Genomic DNA, 21,424 nt, shown 5'->3' on the forward strand with positions numbered 1-21,424 from the left:
TATTTGTATACAACTATTTTCTTTTATATATATAACGAATTATACAATTGATTTCTTTGTATATGTATAGCGAATTATACAACTGTTTTTTTGTATATGTATAGCAAAATATACATATTTATGTTTGCTGTGGAGCACAATTATGCAAACTTTGCTATAACATACAAATATGAATTTTGTGTTTGTTATATGTGAAAATTGCTCTTTAATATATTACTTATTCTTTTATTGTTCTTAAAATTGTTAATTTTTTCTTTTTGGTTGGAATTTTTCTAATTATAAATTGAACCATTAAAATAAGAGACTTGTTCGAATAATAAATACACTCACTTTCCATAAGGATTGTGAGTTCGAGTCTAACATTGTGGTCCATTGCCATAACATGGAATCTGTTCAATTACCTTTTGGAATGAAGTCGAGCGAAATACATAAGCAGACCTATTGGCCACTCCAAGTATAAACTAACACCTTTAACAAATTCTCCATCTACAGGAACTATGCAGAGGCTCCTGTCACTCAAACTCCTCCCACAAATACATAGAAATCTCTCAAATGGGGCCACAAATCTCTCCAAGGCAAACCATTGTTTTTCTGCCCCATACACCACTTCCTCACACTCATGGAGGCTGCAAAATGTGAAATTTTCTCATGGGGTTTTCTCAAACCCACTTTTCTCGAAGCAGTTGTTAGCAAATACCCATTTCAGAGGTGATCCGAGCAAGGTTTTAGCTTACCGTACTGTTGGGCTTGGGAGGACTCAGTTAGGAAGAAGAAATTTTCATTCCAATTCCTTAGTTGGTTCCATTCGCCGCAGCTGGTACTTTACTATTCCCTTTAAGCATCATTACTTGTTCTCCTCTCCGGATACTCATTTCATTTCAATACTGAATAAATTGTGTCAAGGCAAAAACCCTTTACATTCCGCTCAATTCTTGCCAATTTTGTTCTGATTATAAATATTACTCCTCCATTTCATTGTTTCTCTTACTTTTGTATATTCTATGTCTCTATCTTTAGTTTAACTACTACAATTTATTTGTCTTTTGTTGAGATATTATAGTGAATCGAGTCTTGACTTCAAAACTAGTATTTGATTTTGCTGATGGATAGGTAAGTTGTACACTTGTAAGCAAGTTCCATTCAGTGTATTTTCCTGGGTTTTTGCGGAAGTAGCAGGAAATATAGTGATAGGGTGTGATCTTTACGGGCTCGGTCCCTTTGGAGATAGGAAACTTGAACCTAGCTGTTGTTTTCAGTTTTTATTGATCTCTTAATAGTTGGGGGAGAACTATGAGTTGCTTAAAATGGGAATTCTTTTGGGACTTAAAATATAGTTTTGGACTTGATTCCCTTGCATTTAGTATCCCCTCTCTTTTTCAATTGCACCATATTACTATTTTTTAAATTTGAGCCATAATCTCTTCATTTTATTTTATGCGAAGTTCTTTTGCATCATAATTTATGCTCACACTATTTATTTTCTAGTTTATTATTGAGAGTAGGTTAAGATTTCTAAAATAATTGGATTCATTTTATCTGTAGTGATTATTAGATCATTTGCACCTCACACATGAGTTATGGTACTCTCCAGGAGGGGCAAACCGTATTTGGATCTACAACTTGGTCTTGCTAAAAATTTTGTTTCATCTTTATTATTCCTTCACTTTTTTTCTTGAGAAGAACACCTTCATGTTTGTTATTTACATTCATGAGTTACCCATTCTCGGAAATTTGGAAATAAAATGTCTTGATTAGGGGTGTCAAATGGGTGGATTGGGTTAAAATTGGAGATATTAAAATGGGTTGGGATAGAAATCGGATTTTGTCCTGACCCGCCCAAGTTTACTTTGGGCTCAAATGAGCTATAAAATGGGTTAGGTCAATTTGACTCGATTAATCTCTATAATTTAACATATTAATATTTAACATTTATAATCATAGTTTGGATTTATGCTCAAGAATTTTTGTTAAAAAGTAATAAATGGATAGATAAATTTTAAAAGATGTTAAATAGATAATAATTCATATCTTCAATATACGATATGTTAATAAAAAGTTCTAAAACGGGTTGAAATTGGAGATTAAATTGGGCTCACTTGAGGATTCTCTTCAAACGGGTTAAGCTTGAATGAGTTTAGATTGAACCCAATTCAAATTATCTTGAGCCCAACCCTTAAAATTCTGGGCGGGTTATCTATGTTTGGATTCATTTTTGACACCCCTAGTCTTGAGGCAACTAGCTGACTTAGAGGAGATATAGGATCATAGAGCACTAGAGAAAGAAGAAATAACCTCTAGACTGGCACTTAACATGTAGTTTTAAGACATAGGTAAAAGGGAAGTGATTGTATGGAGGCAGAGGTTCATGACAGTTTGTTAAAGCAAGGTATAGAAACACTGATTTCTTTCACCGAACTGCTAATGCACACAGGAGAATAAACACAATTTCCTAGCTGGAGGTGAGAGTGAGATTATGACAAAACCAGAAGAGATGCAAAAGGAGGTAGTAGCCTATTATGAGAAGCTATACTCAGTCAGAAAATTGGAGACAACATCTAGATATGAGATATGGTCCCGTGATTGGAGAAGAGGAAAATAACCTCCTGATGGCACCTTTTGAGCAACTGGAAATACCAGAGAGCATAAAAGCATGTGCAAGTGACAAAGCACCAGGGCTAGATGGTTTTTCCATGTCATTCTTCAGTCTTTTGTCAATGCTGTTATTAGTTCAGAGCTAGTAGCAACCGTACAGAATTTTACAAGGTAGGAATTTTTGAAAGGAGCATCAATGCCACATTTGTAGCTCTAATACCATAGAAAGTGGGAACCATGGAGCTAAATGATTTCGGACCTATAAGCTTGACAGGAGGGGTGTACAAGATCATAGCCAAACTTTTGGTAGAAAAACTGGAAGAAGTGATAAACTCAGTGGGCAGACAACAAATGCCATTTATAAAAGGATGACAAATTGTGGATGTAGTGCTGATAGCAAATGAGTGTGTGGAATCTAGACAAAGAAGTCAACAATCTGGGTTTCTATGCAAACTAGCCATTTAGAAGGCATATGACCATCCGTCTGGAACTTTCTGATTCTTATGATGTAAAGGATGAGTTTTGGAGCTTAATGGATCGGCTGGATGAGATACTGCATTAGTATAGTTAAGTTTTCTGTAGTAATCAACATAACTCCCAATAGTTTCTTTCTGTCCTTGACGGGCTTTAGATAGGGTAACCCCTTGTCCCCCTTTCTATTCATCTTAGCAATGGAAGGAATGAGCAGCATGATGTGTATTCTACTTGCTTACCTCCACTCTTTGTGCATTCACAAGGGTGGGGCCTTTTTGGGGGGTCTCACGTGTATAATAGGTGGGAAACTAACCAACAAATTCAACCTCATGCATGTGATATTTTGATATTATTCCTCATAGATAATCTCATAAATCTCATGTGAGGTGCAATCTATTTCACTTGTAGATATAAAAGTAAAATATGACATATTTCATTTGAAATTTTAACCTAGTCTCACATGTAGGCTTAGTAATAGGGTAGGAATCATAGACGGGACATACATTAGACCTGCAATTCGATGAGCTCATGATTCTGCAAGAACCTTAGAATAAGGGAATTGATCAGAATAAATAAAAGAATAAGGTACAAATTACGGAAGGGAATATGCATGAAGGCTGCAAATGCAGAGAACGCCAGATCTTTGGTTGACTTCAATTGTAAGAATAGCATTCTGATGATAGAAGTAGAGCTTTAGATGTGTCATTTATCCACTGTATGAAAGATCTCTAGTTTTATAATCTAGTGTGGCTTCTTGTAGTTTACACCAAAGCAGTTTCAATCTTCCTCTCTCAGATACCCTACTAGAGACAAAACCATGTGTACCACTGTTAGACCATTGTCAATATTAGTACTACCTCCTAGAAATGTTTTTGGTTACTTTTTGCTTTCTATTTTCCATTTGTGAGACCACATTCAAACCTCAAGAATATGATTAGTTATTGAATGCAAGAGAAGTTGCAGATAAAGTATTATAGTGCATATTCTTTTACAGTTTCCATTCTGCTCTTTTCTTTTTGTGAATTGCTCATCACAATGGTTAAACAATATCATGCTTAAGTAGAACTTCTATGGAATAATAAATGGAACATCGAGCAAACAAAAACAGCTATAATAAGGATCATACCAATTATCCTGTTACAGGTAAATTTTGTGTCAGATGAATTACTTGTGTGGTGTAACTGATTGTTCCTTATTCTTCTTGATTTTTTGAGCTTCTGGTACTATTTTTTTTTTTTGAAATAGGTAATTGTTGAGCCTCTGGTACTATTATGCACAGTAAGATAAATATTGCTCCTTTAGGAGCTACTTTACATTTTTGTTTGTCCCAAAAAGCTTGACCAATTTTCTTGAAGTGGCAAACTTTTTCTCCTTCAACCATTCTAACTAGTATAAACTAATTTTACATTATATCTTAAAGTTGATTTGACATAGTTTTAGGGGACTTCACTACTTAGTTTTCTCTTTGCACTTATTACTGTATCACCTATTATTTAGATAGTTATTTTTCTTAACCAATATAATTATCTATTCAACCATCTTACTCTTAGTCTCCACCAAAGCGGAGGTACATCATTTTTATTGGTATGAAGTGAGTTGTATTTATTGACACTGACGTGCATGAATTGTGACAGCTAGGAGTTCGTTATGGCTTAAACTGTTCCTAAACATTTTAAGTTTCTGGTTGGAGAAAAGGCAGCAATCTGTGTGATATACTGATATCATGCTCTTGCCCTTAGTCCAACTACACACATTTTTCTACTCTAAGTTATGACTTCTTTAATAGAATGGAGTGAGTAATATTTAATCACACTGATCTGCAGTGACTAATGAGTTGTGACAGCTTGGAGTGTAATGGTTTCACCTGATTCTAGCCTTTCAAAGTTATGTCAGGAGAAAAGGCAATCTATGGTGATGACAGTCCTTGCCCTTAATCCAACTCATATGATTTATATTATCTAAGACATGAGCATTTCCAATTTGTAGGAGATCAAGTTATGGGAGGTTTTCTACTGATGGCGTGGTGCTATGCCTGATCTTCACTAACGTAGCTGTGTTCTTGTTATGGCGTGTTGCTGATAGTAGATTCATGATGAGGAACTTCATGGTCAGTCGCTAAGATAACTCTCATAAAATAAACTTATTTTTTGATGCAATATACAAGCTAAGATAGTTTTCCAACTTACATTTTTTTTGAGTTGTATCTGGTGCTTAGATTTCAGTGGACAATTTTACAAGTGGACGGGTTCATACATTGATAACATCAGCTTTCAGTCATATAAGTACTTGGCATCTTGTCTCTAATATGATTGGACTCTACTTCTTTGGAACAAGTGTAAGTTCACCTGTTTGTCCACTCTTTTTTTGAGGTTAAAAGATAAGAATGTTATTGAGTCTAAAGCTTTCTAGCTACGTAGGTATGCAGTAGCCTCAATTTTGATGTTGAACTTAAGCAACTAATGGAATTGTATACTGTTTTATTACAGAAGGACAGGGACTTAAAAAATGTATTTGCTAGTAAAATACATATCTTTTGAATGCCCACATGCATTCTTTGGACCATTTGGAGACAGAGTAACATGATATGTTTTTATGGGATTTTGGCACATTCCCTCCAGGAAAAAAGTTCGACACTTCTTTTTTAGTTAGTAATCTCAGAAATGTAAATAATATGTAGATGAATTGTGAATTTTGTTAGCTCCCTATCTTTTGCTTAGAAGTTTGAACCTTGAGCCGCTGATGCTTTTGGTTTCTCTATTATAAAATAAAAAAGGAAAAAAAATACTATTTTAAAAGAAAAATATTGTTATTATTAGATAGAACTAGATTAGTGGAAGGGGTGGTAGTGGTACGAAGTGTTGATAAGGTTACTATTCTACAACAACAACATACCTAATATAATCCCACAAGTGGGGCATGAGGAGGGTAGATTGCAGCCTGGATCTTACTCCTACCTTGGGAGGTAGAGAGATTGTTTTCTATAGACCCTCGGCTCAAGGGAAAGCATATCAAAAAAGAATTAATGGAAGTAAATAAATCATGGCAAAATACGTAAAAGCATGGCAAAACATTCTTAAAAAGAATAGTAAGTACAACAAATAGTGCGATAAAGAGACAATACATAGTAACAAAAATCGAAGGACAAGAAACTAAAGGAGAAATGCTACGACTACTAGTATCGAAGATAAAGCGAGAGAATACTCTACTACCTACTAACCTTCTATCCTAATTCTTGACCTCCACAACCTCCTATCTAAGGTCATGTCCCGTTGCAACTATGTCATGTCCTTTCTAATCACCTCTCCTGAATACTTCTTCGGCCTACCACTACCTCTTGAAACCATTCGTATCCAACCTCCGCACTGGGCATTTGTGCATCTCCTCTTCACATTCCAGAGCCACCTCAACCTCACTTCCTACATCTTGTTTTCCACCGAGGCCACTCCTACCTTGTCCTGTATATCTTAATTTCCAATCTTCTTTCTCCTAGGATGCCCACACATCCAGTCCTATCTCAAGATTTCATTTTTGTATCTATTTCTGCTATCATACGTTTTTTCCTTTTATGTACAGATGTATTACACACTACTCATCTATATAGATATCTATGCCGTATTTGCATTTATTCTTCTCTCAACTTATTCTCTTCAAAACAATTTTAGTTGCAATTTTTCCATGTCCATCATTGATTCCTTGATGTAACCTTAGAGGTAGCCTGATGCATCTGGCCGTTGTGATATAATTTGCTAGTTCATGTCATGATGTGGAGGCCAAGGTTTGGTTCTTGTACTTTTTATTTTGAGAATTAGTACTGTTGTATTCTTCAGCATTGGGAATGCTGGCCACCATCAGAAACAAGTTACAAAACAAGTAGACTCTAGCTTTACAAAGCTCCTAGAAATTCTACTAACTCCTCTATTTCCTCTATATAGTTATTTTTACACCAAAAAATTAAAGTCTCCAGGCAATTCCATTTCACATCATGGACTGGTCTGATTTCGTCTTCAAAACACCTTCCATTTCTCTCCCTCCAGACTGACCACCGTATGCAAGAGGGTATTATCGTCCACCATTTTTTCTGACTTTTACTTCCCCCTCTCTTCATCCAACAACTCATTAGATCGGTTGTATGTTCTGGCATTGTTCACACTGTCTTTGTGAGACTGAAAAACATGTTCCACAATTGGGTAGTGAATTTACGTTGTAGGAACAATTGATTGCTTGTCTCCCTAGTCTCATTGCACAAAAAACATCTAGTCACCACAACTCTCCCCTTCTTTTGTAACACTTCATGTGTAAGACATGCCTTTCTTACCACTAGCCATGTGAAACATTTCACTTTTGTAGGGGCTATGTTCTTCCATACATTTCTCCATATCTTTAGCTCTTCATCCTGCATAATGCTATTCTCCCTCTTGTATACCTTATTTACGGTGAAACTTCCTTCTGAGCTGTGTCTCCATCTAAGTCTATCAGGCTCCATTATTGTCCCACCAAAAGTATCCACTTCTTTAAGCAGGTCAACTACTACCTCCTAATCATTTAAGTGCCTTCTGAAGTTTAGATCCCACCCCTGGGGGACCAGCAATCAGACAACAATTTCAGGGTTGCTAGATAGTAACATGAGATCTGGAAATTTATCCTGCAGTGGTACTTCTCCTATCCAACTATCCTTCCAAAACCTAACATTGTTACCATTGCCCACTCTAAATTTGGAATTCTCCTGGAGCTTTGACCATAGACCTCTGATAGCCCTTCATACACCCGTCCCATTAGTGCAATTCACTTCATTTGAGCACCAAGGACTGTTCTGTCCAAACTTTTGAATAATTACTTCCTTCCAGAGGGAAGTTTCTTCATCACAGAATCTCCAAAGCCATTTCATCAAAAGGCACCTGTTTTGAATTTCGAGATTCTTTATTCCTAATCCTCCTTGTTCTTTTCTTAATTGAGTGACCTCCCATTCAACCAGATTATATCTCCCCCTCTCTTGTACCGTATATTTTGGAGCAGGTAACATTTGTATTATAGTAGTACTTAGGTAGTAGGGGGTAAAACCCATATTTAAAACTTAAAGGGGGTATAGTCTTCACCTAGAGCTAAACTTACTCTAGAGTCTAGGTGGACCCTAAAACATCTAGAACTGACTCGGGATGTGTTCGGTATTCCCATGTTCGGTTGGCCAAATATTTTGGAAATCATTTTGTATAGGAAAACAAGCTCCTCAAAACCGAGGAAAATGAGCTCCCAATGGAAGTAGGGAAAACAAGCTCTACTAGTGACATCTCACATTGATTGTGTCCTCCCCACTTCCAACACACCTCATCTTCCCCTTCAGCCCCCATATCACTCATCCCCACCATCCAACTTCCCACCCTCACCTCCTATAGTATTTGTCTAAAAATTATCTGCAAATGCTTGTAGGATAATATATTTTGGTTACCTACCGAACACAAGAAAATAAGTAGGAAACGCACTTAGTTTCCTAGAAAATAATTTTCAAGAAAACACATTTTCCTTCAGACCGAACACCCTCAGTCTCATTGGAATGGACATTTGTACGCCAAAAAGGCAACAAAATACATTTGAGTTTAACCTCATGTAAGTTGTTACTCCTATTCTCAGAGACTCAGATATCTATCATTTCTCCATCTCCATGTAGTCCACCAAATACATGTCATGATCATCCTCCATCTACTTCTATTTCTAGCTCCCTATCCGGCCTCCTCCCAATTGAATAGAGTCTTATCAATCTTACTAGGGCATAGTCCAGGATATGCCTTTGAGATTAAGGAATATCTGCCACATCTGGTAGTGAATCTACAATGTGGGCAGAGATGTCTGACAGTCTGTTGCTTTCCCACATGATGAACACATAAATAGATTCCTTTCTTGGCATCATTGTCCAAGGTCAAAACTGCCTCGTTAGTCAGAAGCCAAGTAAAGCATGCTACTTTTTGTGGCACTTTGGTTTTTCACATATGCTTCCATGGCCATTTGAGGTCTTGATCACCACTTTGATTTTTCTTGCTTGTATCCCTCTTTTACTGTGAGAAATATTGGAAAAGAATAGTATTGAATTGTTGTTGTTTCTAGAATATTACATTGAGTCCTATTTATAGACACTAGAATATAATCCTTTACCAATAAGAATACTATTTACTATTCCTATTCCTATTTGTATTCCTATTCGTTTTTTCTTTTTTTTTAAGGCTGGTAACATTAGTCTATAGATATTCACAGGTAAACTACAGCCAAAAGTGTAGTTCCCCTTCAAAAAAAAAGTATTACATCTTACAGGATCTTTGACTTAATTAGATTGATGCCTATAAAGTATAATCAATCTAGTACATCAAAGATGTCTTCTGTTCTAGCTAAAATATCTTGTTTGCACCAAAAATAGAGAAGAGCTAAGCAATTCATTTTGATCTTCTGAAGGCTATTCTGTACATTCTCAAAGCTCCTATTGTTTCTCTTTCCAAATTGTCCACCAAACGCATGCTGGGACAAACTCCCATCTCTCCTCCTCTGAAGCATTGCCATCCCTAATCCAGCTACTTAGAACTCCTTTGATGTTTCCTGGTTTCACCCAGGTAATTCCTTTCCGGCAAATGAACATTCAAAATTGCTGCACAGTTCACTTACAGTGTAAAAAAAAGGGTTGATTGTCTCTGTTTGCTCTCCACAAAGAGTACATCTAGAGGCAAATTGATATCCTCTTTTCTTCAGATTTTCATGGGCCAGAACCGCTTCTTTTGACAGCAACCACAAAAAGAAATTCACTTTGTAGGGCACTTTTGGCTTCCAGATCATCCTCCGTGGCCAGACTGTCTCTTGGTCTGCAGTCTTGTTGAGTGCCCTATGTGCTGAATTGACTGAGAATTTACCAGGAATGTCACTCTGCCAAACCAGTGAGTCCTCCTCAGTAAGATTGCTAAAATTAGCTACTGAATTCTGCAGTGCAATTACCTTCTCTATTTCCCAGTCATTTAGGTGTCTCCTTAGGAACAAATTCCAGCCTTGACCAGTCCACATTGTGGCCACTGCTGCCTGTTGTTGTTGATATCTAAATAGGACTGCGTAAACCTATTCCTAGTCTAATAGGATTGTGTTAACCTATTCCTATTCTAAAAGGAATGTATAAACCTATTCATGTTCTAACACTCACCCTCAAGCTAGTGCATACAATTTATGTACCTAGCTTATTACATATGTAATTAATAAGAGGACCAATGAGGGGCTTGGTGAGATATCTGTAAGTTGATTACCCGACTTCACAAAATTGACGGTCAATCTCAATGTGCTTGTCTTCTCATTTAATACAGGGCTTGATGCATAATGTCAGGCAACCTCAATGTGTTTAATCTTCTCATGAAATATTGAATTTGATGCATAATGCTGATGAAACACAGTGTGATAAAATTACAGTGCTGAACTTTCCAAACCAAACTTGCAAAGACTATTTCAGACAACATAGAGTGACTCACATAATCGAATACAAGGCTACTAAACTCCCCCGAGCAACAAAGTACTCATAATCTAGTATATAGTATTGGGATCATTTTGGAATCAATAAATGAGTCGATATTAAACAAGCTATGGAAAAATTGGCTAGAACGTGCTCATATGCCGGGGTATTAGATTTGATGCCTAAAAGTGGTCACAATCTTAGAAATAAAATTATATGGGTAGGGTCAAAATGATATCACAACGCAACTAGAAAATAGAAATTATATAGAATAGTTTGAATTGATAGAACAATCCCATTGAATAAGAGAAATAATATGGGTAGGGTCAGAATGATGGCACGACCTTATTGAAAAAGAAAAATTATACGGGTAGGATTGGAATGATGGCACAACCCTACTAAATTAGATTTGAGGAGTCACCAAAAAGACGAATCGGACTATGCAAATCAAATCAGAGGAGTCACTGAAAAGACACATGATGCTAATGCAACTTAGATACGAGAAAATAGTTCGGAAAAATCCACGGTACTACACAAATTAAATATGAAAGTAGTCCAGAGAGATGCACGGTATAGGCAAATCAAATATGCAAAAAGAGGTAGTCATCAGAAGAATGGCGGGAAATGCCCCGGGTATCGAAGTTAGCGGCTTTAGAGATAGGGGCGAGGGCGGCGGGACGTAGACTCGGAGTCCTAAATCTAAGTTCCTGTTCCCAGTGCGAATGCATACGCCCGGTTTAATCAGTTACACCAGCTAACATAACAACACTCAACACTCCGAGTGGCATAGGCGTGGGAAGACCAGTTAAGGTCTCGAGCTGTGCTACACAAAGTATATATGAAAAAGTAGTCACAGGAATGATGGCACAATGCTACAGTCTACACAAATTAAAACTTCCTTCGTTACAAAAAGAATGACCTCTTTCCTTTTTTGGTAACATTTTAATTTTAGCTTTTCAGGTGGCATGTTTAAGACCACAAGATTAAAGGCGATTTAGTACACTTGACATAACTTTAATTTAGGACCACAAAATTCAAAAGTCTTCTTTATTTTCTTTAACTCTGTGTCAAGTCAAAATAGATCACTCTTTTTGAAACGAAGGGAGTATGAAAAAGTAGACGCTGGAAAGATGGCACGGTGCTACAAGAATTAGATATATGAAAGTAGTCACCAGAATGATGGCACGTTGTTTACACAAATTACATATGAGAAAATAATCACATGAAAGATACATGGTGACCCAACTTTTGCTAGCATAATCATTGGCCAGACGGGCAACATATATTGGTGCCACCCCCGGCAGCAGAAGCTCTTTGATTTTCTACCAAGATCGTAGAGGCTCTGATACCATGTGAGAAATATAGGAAAAGAATAGTATTAAAACGTTGTTGTTTCTACATTATTACATTGAGATCCTATTTACAGGCACTAGAATACAATCCTTTACCAAGTAGGATACTATTTACTATTCCTATTCCTATTTGTGTTCCTATTCCTATTCTAAATAGGATTGTATAAATTTATTTCTATTCTAATAGGATTGTGTAAACCTATTCCTATTCTAATAGGATTGTATAAACCTATTCATGTTCTAACGTTTACCTTGTATCTGCCTTTACTGTTCCCATGCCACCATGAGTAGTCCTCTCCTCTTTACAAGCCTTGAAAGCTCTCCAAAAGCTTCTACGCAAAATAAATAAATAGTTACCTTCTCAAAAAAGCTCTTCAAATCGTATGAAGTTTAATCATTCTGTGTATTTGCTAGTCATTAACATGTCTTTGGGGAACTAGATCCCACCCTTGTTGAGTTCATATTTCAGCAGCTGTCTTTTTTTATCTTGAGCCAAAGCAAAATATCTGGGTAAGATCTTTGAGGCTCTCAGGGTCAGCCATTTGTCACTCCAGAAACTTGTTTTGCTCCCATTCTGTACCTTAACGGCTTAAGAGTTGACTGGCTACCTAAGAAAGGCGAGAAAATTCTGATAGACCTCCGGAGGCTAACTCCGTAAGGAGAGTTCATCTCTTCTGTTACCCATTTGTTGAGCTCCTCGTACTTGCTCTTGATGAACTTACACCGCAGAGCCTAGTCCTCCTGATGGTATCTCCATAGCCACTTACCCTTGAGAGCTTTGCTTTGATGCTTAAGGTTTTTGATGTCCAAACCTCCCTTCTTTTGCTTCTGATGATGTTCTTCCATTGGAACAGGTGGAAGCTTTTTCTTTCCTTATTGTGAAGAGAACTGCAAATTCACAGTGGAAATGCAAAACTTGATCCAATTGATCCATTTCCCCCCAAAGCCCAGCTGTCTCATCATACTTAGAAATTAGAATGAATTCCCAATTCACATGGTCATAGGCTTTCTCAGTGTCAAGTTGCATAGAATACCATGGTTTCCTTGTGCAATTCGAGAGTCAATTGCTTCATTTAGCTATGAGGCACTGCATCCATTATTCATCTGCCTCTGACAAAGGCTATATGTTGTTTGTCCACCAGTTTATCCACCAGACTTTTCAATCTCGCTGTCAGTACCTTGGAGATCAGCTTGTAGAAGCTACCTATCAAAGTGATTGTCCTGAAGTCTTTGAGTTCCTTAGCTCCTGTCTTAATAGGAATCAAGTACTGTAAGTCGCATTAAAGCTTTTTTCAGAAATCTCACTTGAATGGAAGTTGTGAAAACCCTCCATTTTGTCTTGTTTAATAACCTCCCAGCACTTTAGATAGAAACCCATTGTAAAACCATCAGGGTCCGGTGCTTTGTCTATAGCACACAACTTCAGACGCTCGAAACCTTATTGTTCCTCAAAATTTCTTGCAAAGCCTCCTTTTCAGCTTTTGTGATGGTTGGATGATTGCTGATGTTTTCAGAGGGTCTCCAATCTTCAGTTTCTGTTTACAGTTCTTGTAGAAAGATATGATCTCTTCCTTGATTCTTTTTGGCTCAGAAATAGTCTCTCCGTGTATTTCCAACTGATCAATATGGTTGTACCTCTTATGAGCATTAGCAATCTGATAGAAAAACTCAGTATTCCTATCTCCTCCTTGAGCCAAAGGGCCCTTGATCTCTATCTCCAGGCCACCTCTTCATTATTCAAATAACCTTTATATTCTATAAACAATGTTGCTTTTCTGGCAGTTTCCTCCTTTATTGGAGCTCTGTTGTTCAAATGAGACTCTATCTCAGCCATCTGATTAAGTATATTGTTCTTCTTCAGTTTCAAATTCTCCTGTTCAAGCCTGCTCTAGTCTTTCAGCTTCCCTTTGAGTACTTTGAGTTTACATGCTAACATATAACCTGGCTTCCCATAAATTATAAAACTCAAAATCACTCCATTATTCCTTAACTATATCACTCATCTACCAATTTTCGAACTTAAAATATGCCTTAGACTGTTCCTACTGCCCACAGAAGAGTGCAATTGGCACATTGTCAGAAGTCACTCCTTGTAGGATGGTTCGCTTAAATTGCGAAAAGGTTGTTCCGATACCAATATCCTATCAATCCTAGATGCAGTGGTATGATTGTCTTCTTTGAACAAGGTATAGCTGCCACCAATTAACTGCAGGTCAATGATTCCATGTCCTCAATGCAATCTGAGAATTCTCTCATAGCTGAAGATCCGATCTCCTAGTGTGGTCCCCTTTTCTTTTTAGATGGGAATCTGCATACATAGTAATCACCCCAGGTGACCCGTTAACTCATGCAATGTGGCAGTCAAAATTATAAACCAAGCATAAAATTTCAGGACAGAGTGTAAGCTCCAACTCGTACTATTTCCCCTTCCCAAATTCTGAAATGTCATAGTAGTAGAATTCCTCCTCTAGTTCCACTAGCCCTTAAACATGCATAATAGATGCATCCTCTTGCCCAATATTTTTTTATAAGTTCCTGAACATTCCTTTCTAGTTTAGTTTCTTGGACGGCAGACTACGTTTGGATAAAGGTTATAAAAAGTAACTTTTAAGTCAAAGGCTAAAAGCCATAAGTACGGGATACCCTACCTTTGACTTTGTTAAAGAATGACAAAAGTCCCTCATCAGTGGCTAATGAGATGGGTAGACTCTTTATAAGTCTTGGACAATCCTCCTCCCTTTGAGCTAGCTTTTGGGGTGTGAATTAGGCCTAAGACGTAATTTCAACATGCTATCAGAGCAGGCCCGTCTCACCCGATGTTGGGGCCCCCAAAATCAAAATTGTTCATGCACCAGATGTTGAGGTGGGGTGTTAAAGAATGACAAAAGTCCCACATCGGTGGCTAATGAGATGGGTAGACTCTTTATAAGACTTAGATAATCCTCCTCCCTTTGAGCTAACTTTTGGGGTGTGAGGTTAAAACTTTTTTGGCCTAAAAAGTTGAGTGCTTAAAGGACTTTTTAACTTTTCCAAACACCTCCAAAACTAAAAAAAAAGTGCTTAAAAGCCAAAAGCACCTAAAAATAAGCTTAATCCAAACTCCCCCTATGTCTGCTTAGAATCCTGCATCAAACTCTGTGCTATTCTCCTTTTCCCATGTTTCTTCAACCTCCTAGTGAGAAATATAGGAGAAAAATCCTATTGAATTGTGTATTTACATTATTTCATTGAGACACTATAATACAATCCTTGTCCAACTATGATTCGATATAGTATGTTCCTACCTTCCTATTCCTATTCTAATACTCCCCCTAAAGCTGGTGCATACAAGTCATATGTACCTATTTGTTGGGTGTTTGCCATGACTGGGTTCCCCTTTTCCTAAAAGAAAAAGAAAAACACAAATTCTCATATGTGGCCTCCGTCGCCAACCATCCACAACAAAGCTCATAGATCTCATGGAAGGTCTCATCCGTCCATAAATGCATTGGAAAACCCAAATCCAAGTAGATTTGGGCTTGTCTGTAGCTGGTTCACAGCCTGCATATGGGTTTGACCACGCTAATTTAATTTTGTTTCTCTTCCATATCCATTCTCCCAGGAGGACCTGTTCCGCCATGTATTGGGGAACTCGAAGAGAAAGTAGCCATCCAGCATCTCGTATGTATTAAATCCAAAATCCTTCTTCCACTCTGTTGAAGGCCAACGTCTAAACATCAGACAAAGTATGATTTTCATCTTTGTTCTTGCCAAAAGACCCAAATATGCACCTTCTAAGCAAACATTGTTCTCTGCTTTTGACAACTTCGTCTGTTTCAGTCATTTTCCCCTTAGATGTGATGCCTCAGAATTGCTGCTCTGCCATTTACTGTCTGCAACCACCTTTGCAAAAGGCACATTTATGTCGTTTTGTCCTGGATCTTCATCACCTTCGGTGGAGTGCATTTAATGATAACTGATCTGTCCTCTCCCTTAAATGATAAAATGCTCATGTATCTCCGATGAGCATTATATTACCTAGTACCAGAAACTCTGCCACCTGGTCCTTATATCTCCATCTTCTCACCAGATTTTTTTGGTCAGTTGAAGCTTCTCTGAGAATGAAGCAAATCCATTCCAACACCTTCTCGCTAAGTGTGATCCTCCTCATCATGTTCCTGTCTCTTTCCACCCAATTGTACCAAGATATATTGTTGGAAGTCCATCTGGTATTGTTGTAAGATTTGAACCCCTTGGTTGAAGTATATTCTATTATCCCCCATGACAGAACAGGGACGAAAAAAGAAATTGTGTGTGTTGGGGGGGGGGGGGGGTGAGCAGCTGCAACGGAAAGTGATAGCTCCTGAGTAATGAAGAAAGTGGTAGTTCGCGATGAGACTAGGAGTATTTTTACCTTTGGATTGTCTTTTAGTTCAAAAGACCTTTTGGTTCTGGAACATGGAGGAGTATGTTATTCTAGACCTTACTCTCAAAAAATAGGGACATCAGATGCGTTAGGAAACTTTCCTACCTTTTTATCAATGGTCAGTGTATGTTTTTTCAGCATTATCTAACTTGGAAAATGTTAAAAGAATCAATTCAGTCTAGTTATAAGATATGTTCACATCTTACAGAGAGTGAGGCAGTGAGCTAGGAAAATTGTTATAAGCTAAGAGGAAGCTCTTGCAGTATATGTGCACACTTTGACATCTTTCTCGCTGATTAATATCTTATTAATATCTTTTTATTGGCAGATAGGTAGATATTTTGGGCCTGAGTTTCTTCTGAAGCTGTATCTATCTGGAGCAGTTGCGGGCTCAGTTTTTTACTTGTTATATCATGCCTTTATAGTTCCATCACTACAGGTAATCTTGGATTAGCAAATCTTATAATATCTATTTGATAAAAAAATGTATCATGAAGTTCTGTTTTTTTTTGATAAAGTAATTAAATGATATTAGAAAGCATCAAGAAGATGTGAAGTTACAAAAATGTATCATGAAGTTTGATAAAAGAATGTTGTAACTTCACCTGTTTATATTAACTGCCCACTAAATGATGATCAAGTCCTCCGTCCAATTGATATTTGCAAAATTCATGTTGAATACATTAAAGAGTTGATGCTTTCTGGTCTCTTTTTTTTTTTTTGGAAACATGGAAAGCTCAACAAGGTGAAGTGTGAAATCTCAATTATTTAACCTATTAATGGTTCAAAAAAATATAGGAATTGGAGTGAAGTTAAAAAGCTAGAAAAAGTATGATTAAGTATCGTTCTGGGATAATTAAGGTCTACTGTCAAGTAGTTATTGTGGTACTTGAGTATGTGCTTGTAGTATACTTATAGATTGCTTTTGTTTTTCAGTTGGCTAGCTTGTCAGTTATGTTTTTCGATTTACTGCACTTCCTCAGTAGTTCATGAGTTTTTTGTCCTGATGAGTGGACATTTATTTATTTTTCAGAAAACAACGTACCAGTATAGTGTGGGATTTGGGGAGGGTGGGGTGCGTACCTCTGTGTGGTTGAGGCTATTTCCGATAGACCCACAGCTTTTCAGGATATGGTTTGAAAAAATGTAGGAGTAACAAAACAATGAGGAAGATATTGAAAAAGAAAAGGTACAGACTCTAAAAATTATTAGAGATAAACCAAAGTAAATTAAGCAACAGTAGTAAAAAATCGAAGAATAAGATAATGCTAACAATAACAGCAACAACATACTCAATGAAATCCGACAAGTGAGGTCTGGGGAGGGTAGAATGTACACAAACCTTACCACTACCTTGTGGAGGTAGAGAGGCTGTTTTGAAAGACCCTCGGCTCAAGTGCAACAAGATGTCTACAAACTTGTTACCTTTTGTCCAAAAAAAAAAGGAAGTGCAACAAACCCAAGTAAAAGAAGGAGAAAACAATGAAGAAAACATAGAAGTTACTAAGAAAAGCAGTGTAAAATGAAGTGGATAGAAGACATATTCATATGGCATCGACAGAACAAAGAAAATCGGTCAGGAGAGGAAAATGAGAGGTCTTTTTGCAGAGTTCTTCTGCACTCTTAATTACAATAAATATGGAAAGGTACATTAGCTTAGCTATAGAAGAGGGATATAGATCTGTCATTATCACCGGAGGTTATATTGGAGGACAGTTTGGGGAGATAGCTCAAAAAATGGCAAGATTCATAAACGTTCCAGAAATGGAGAAGCAAACACCTTCTGTCAGAAGCCCAAAGCCTAAAGTCTTTTACATTAAACCATCAGAAACGATAAACGGTCGACAATTTCCCCAATAAAAATGCTCAAGTGTCATCATCCTAGGTGGCTCAGAAGTTTCGGATGAAGATGTGCTGCAAAGATGCATTATTTGTAAATTTCAAACCCTCTCACAGGAAACACCTACATTAAATGGATATCCAGTGATGGGTTTGCAGTGTATGGAATTCTTCAGAGTCAATTTATACTAAATGAATAATTTTTCATTCCTGTTTGAACCTCCATCAAGAAAGGAGGCAGAGCATGTGCTCACACGTGTATAGCTATGGAAGATATTTCAATTTACGTTGGATTGGTGGACGGTTATCATCGGGTGCTGGCTAGAATAAGTAACACGAAGCTGAGTATGGATAGTAGATAAGAGCAACTCAATGCAGAAGATAAAACTCAATTGTATTTTGTGTAAACAGGAGTACATAGATGATACTGAGTCTCCATCTGATGTTCTAGAATCTCTCTTAGGGAAGTAAGTACTTTTTGTTGTTTATACCATTTTGGTCTTTACATTTTGTAAATATGGCACACAGAACCTTTTGTGTTTTTAGTATAAAGCTTGTTGCCATCGCAAAAAAAAAAAAAATTAAAAAATTGAAGTGGCCTGCACTGCATGATTTAAGTTGGTCACTTAAATCCATATTTTCATTTTGATGAAGTAATTACATAAATATTAATTACTCCCTTTTGTTCCAGTTATTTGTCACTTTTCATGGGTTTTTTTTTTGTAACTGCTAATGTTTACTTTTCATGGTTACACATCCTAAAATGTTTTACAGACCTCGTGTTATCTTACCCAAGTTTCAAAAAAAAATTACGATCGGAATTACATTTTGATGTCATGGTCTCCCTCTTTAATTTTACAACTAATATTTTAATATTTTCCTTCATTAGCACCAATAAAATATGCAAGTCAAATTGACCTAAGGTGACCATTGTGACCGTAAATGACATGAAGGAAGTATTATGTCTCACTGTAGAAGTAGTTACTGACTGTCTCTATTCTTTGGCAGACACAAAGAGGACAACTTCTGAGCATGCATCCATCACAAACTCTTGGATTGGTAAATTCTTGTCTTACTTCTTCGTGATCTCTGATAGTTCTTCGCTGCCTTCTTCAATTCCATTTCCGTGAGGAGATTGTCATTTTCTCATTTATATTTAAGATAATCATTTTTTTAGGCGGAGTACTTTGTTGTCTTCAAATTCAGTAGTTAAGCCTCTCTTTTTACATGACTTGATAGTGTTGTCCTTTGGTATTTGGACTACTACATCATATCTCAGAAAAAAATGCTCCAATTTCACCAACACTTCAGTCTTGATCTTTGTAGCTAGTGAACTAATTTTGGAAGATTATCACTATTAAATCGTGGATGCCTAAAAATTGGCATAATTTTCATTTAGCCAGCCCCTGTATCTGATTGTTATAACTCCTAGCCAAACTCAAAACCAATGTTATATTTCTTAGGTCTTGTTCTACAGATTGCTATTTTGAATCCCTAATCTGCTCAGTGTGTGGGAACTAGCAAATAATTCAAGCCTCTAAAGAAAATGGTTCTTGGTTTGGTTTCTCATCCTTTGCATGGACTAGATTACTGTCAAAACTACTCTTTGATTTCTGGAATCCTTGAAACTTCAAATTGAATTGTTGATGGATGAAGTTTGCTTCATGAAAAGTTAACAAGTTTATGTCATCTTTACATTTTGTGTTGACTTCTGTTTGTACTTTTCCATTTAGGGTGCAAGTGGGGCTGTAAATGCTGTGATGCTGCTTGATATATTCCTGTTCCCTACAAAAATTGTCTATTTTAACTTGGTGATTCCTGTCCCAGCAATCTTACTGGTCAGTACTTGCGTATTTCTTAACCAAAATCATTTTTTGGTACTTTTCTAGATGATAGTTGCCACAGTTAAAATTGGCTAATACTTTCTATGCAACTGGTCATTATTTCATTTCAGGGGATCTTCATGGTTGGAAAAGACGTCTTAAGAATATATGAGGTGTGATCTTCTAGCACTTCATCCTCTTCTGTTGTTTATTTTGTTAACCTTATCATGAAATGAAGTCATCAATGACTAGTATCAGAAAGAGAAGCGGTTTTAGGCTATTATTTGGGGCATGATTTGTGTTAGGGGTTGCAGTTATTGAGGTTCAGTTGCTAGCGAAAATAAAACCAAAATGTCTTCTTAGTAAAGTTTACTTGTTCTCTTGTACAAGTTCTACACGCCTTCCATATTTAAGTTTTCTAGATTCTCCACTACTCAATTTGCCAGATTAGAATTTTTTAGCGAGTAATGGGTGTAAATGGTCAAACGACTTCTCCAAGCCCAAAAATGTTGGTTAAGGAACTAAACTATACCACAGCACTACACTAAGATCCGTCTCACTCATGTGCCAGCTTGAGATCTTAGCTTTCAGCCATGAAGATGTAGGTGGTCCTATCATTGGAATTTGGAGCATTTATTCTGCTCATTTTACCTTCTATCTTGCTGCAAAAAGGAGTTCTGGTTTGTAATGACTCATTTGATATGTATAACAACTTTCTTTCTTCTAAACTTCAGGGTGACACTCTAGTATCTGGATCTGCTCATTTGGGTGGGGCTGCCATGGCCGCCATAACATGGGCTCGAGTAAGAAGGGGAAGATTCTGAAGTCTCATTTCCTTGAAACTGCAATTCGGCTGATACATAGCTAGGATGTACCAAATTGCATTATTGCTTTATGTACACATATATCTATAGCCCCAGCTCCTTCCCCCTTTGAATTTTTGCCTTCTTCTAGGGTGAAGTACGAAGAAAATGCCCCTTCAAATAACAGCAACAGTCAGATTCTACATCCATGGACTCAATTTGTAGATACTATGATGCTTCTAACCAAATCAGTGATGAGGATTCTCATACTTGAGAGTTGGCAACCTATATTTTGATGACTCGTATATGTCCCAGTTTATGACTTACTCTTTTTATAGTGGGTCCCAAAAATGACATATTTAATATTAAGTAACAATTTAACTTTAAAAATGTTCATTTTATTCTTAATGAAATGATTTACATTTATAGAAATTTCTATCATTTATTTTAGACCACAAGTTTTAAAAGTCTTTTTTTATTTCTTAAATTTTATGTCGAGTCAAATTATCTCATATACATTGGGACCGAGGGGAGTATCATTCAACCCATTATTATGTGGTAATACAAGTAGTCACACTAATAATTCTAAGAGTATCATTCAACCCATTATTAAGTGGTAATACAAGTAGCCACACTAAATCTTTTTCTCAATGGATGAACATTTTGCC

The 21,424-nt window shown here is 36.9% G+C and overlaps 1 protein-coding gene across 1 annotated transcript; it reads left to right on the forward strand.

Moving 5' to 3' along the window:
• The first annotated feature begins 335 nt into the window (after nucleotides 1-335).
• On the forward strand, nucleotides 336-21,188 carry LOC101265106 (RHOMBOID-like protein 12, mitochondrial). Its single transcript, XM_004252203.4, has 8 exons — nucleotides 336-817; nucleotides 5,053-5,173; nucleotides 5,282-5,401; nucleotides 16,620-16,730; nucleotides 19,139-19,189; nucleotides 19,864-19,968; nucleotides 20,085-20,126; nucleotides 20,688-21,188. Exons 1-8 carry the CDS (start codon nucleotides 498-500, stop codon nucleotides 20,775-20,777), a joined length of 960 nt encoding a protein of 319 aa, XP_004252251.1. The 5' UTR covers nucleotides 336-497; the 3' UTR covers nucleotides 20,778-21,188.
• Nucleotides 21,189-21,424: the final 236 nt, after the last annotated feature.

The sequence above is a fragment of the Solanum lycopersicum genome, chromosome 12 (assembly GCF_036512215.1).
Source record: "Solanum lycopersicum chromosome 12, SLM_r2.1".
NCBI lineage: Eukaryota > Viridiplantae > Streptophyta > Magnoliopsida > Solanales > Solanaceae > Solanum > Solanum lycopersicum.

Coding starts and splice junctions, on each gene's coding strand:
- LOC101265106 (XM_004252203.4), top strand. CDS start 498: ATGCAGAGGCTCCTGTCACTCAAACTCCTCCCACAAATACATAGAAAT. Junction 818..5,052: donor GGTTCCATTCGCCGCAGCTG/GTACTTTACTAT, acceptor TCCAATTTGTAG/GAGATCAAGTTATGGGAGGT. Junction 19,969..20,084: donor CTGTCCCAGCAATCTTACTG/GTCAGTACTTGC, acceptor ATTTCATTTCAG/GGGATCTTCATGGTTGGAAA.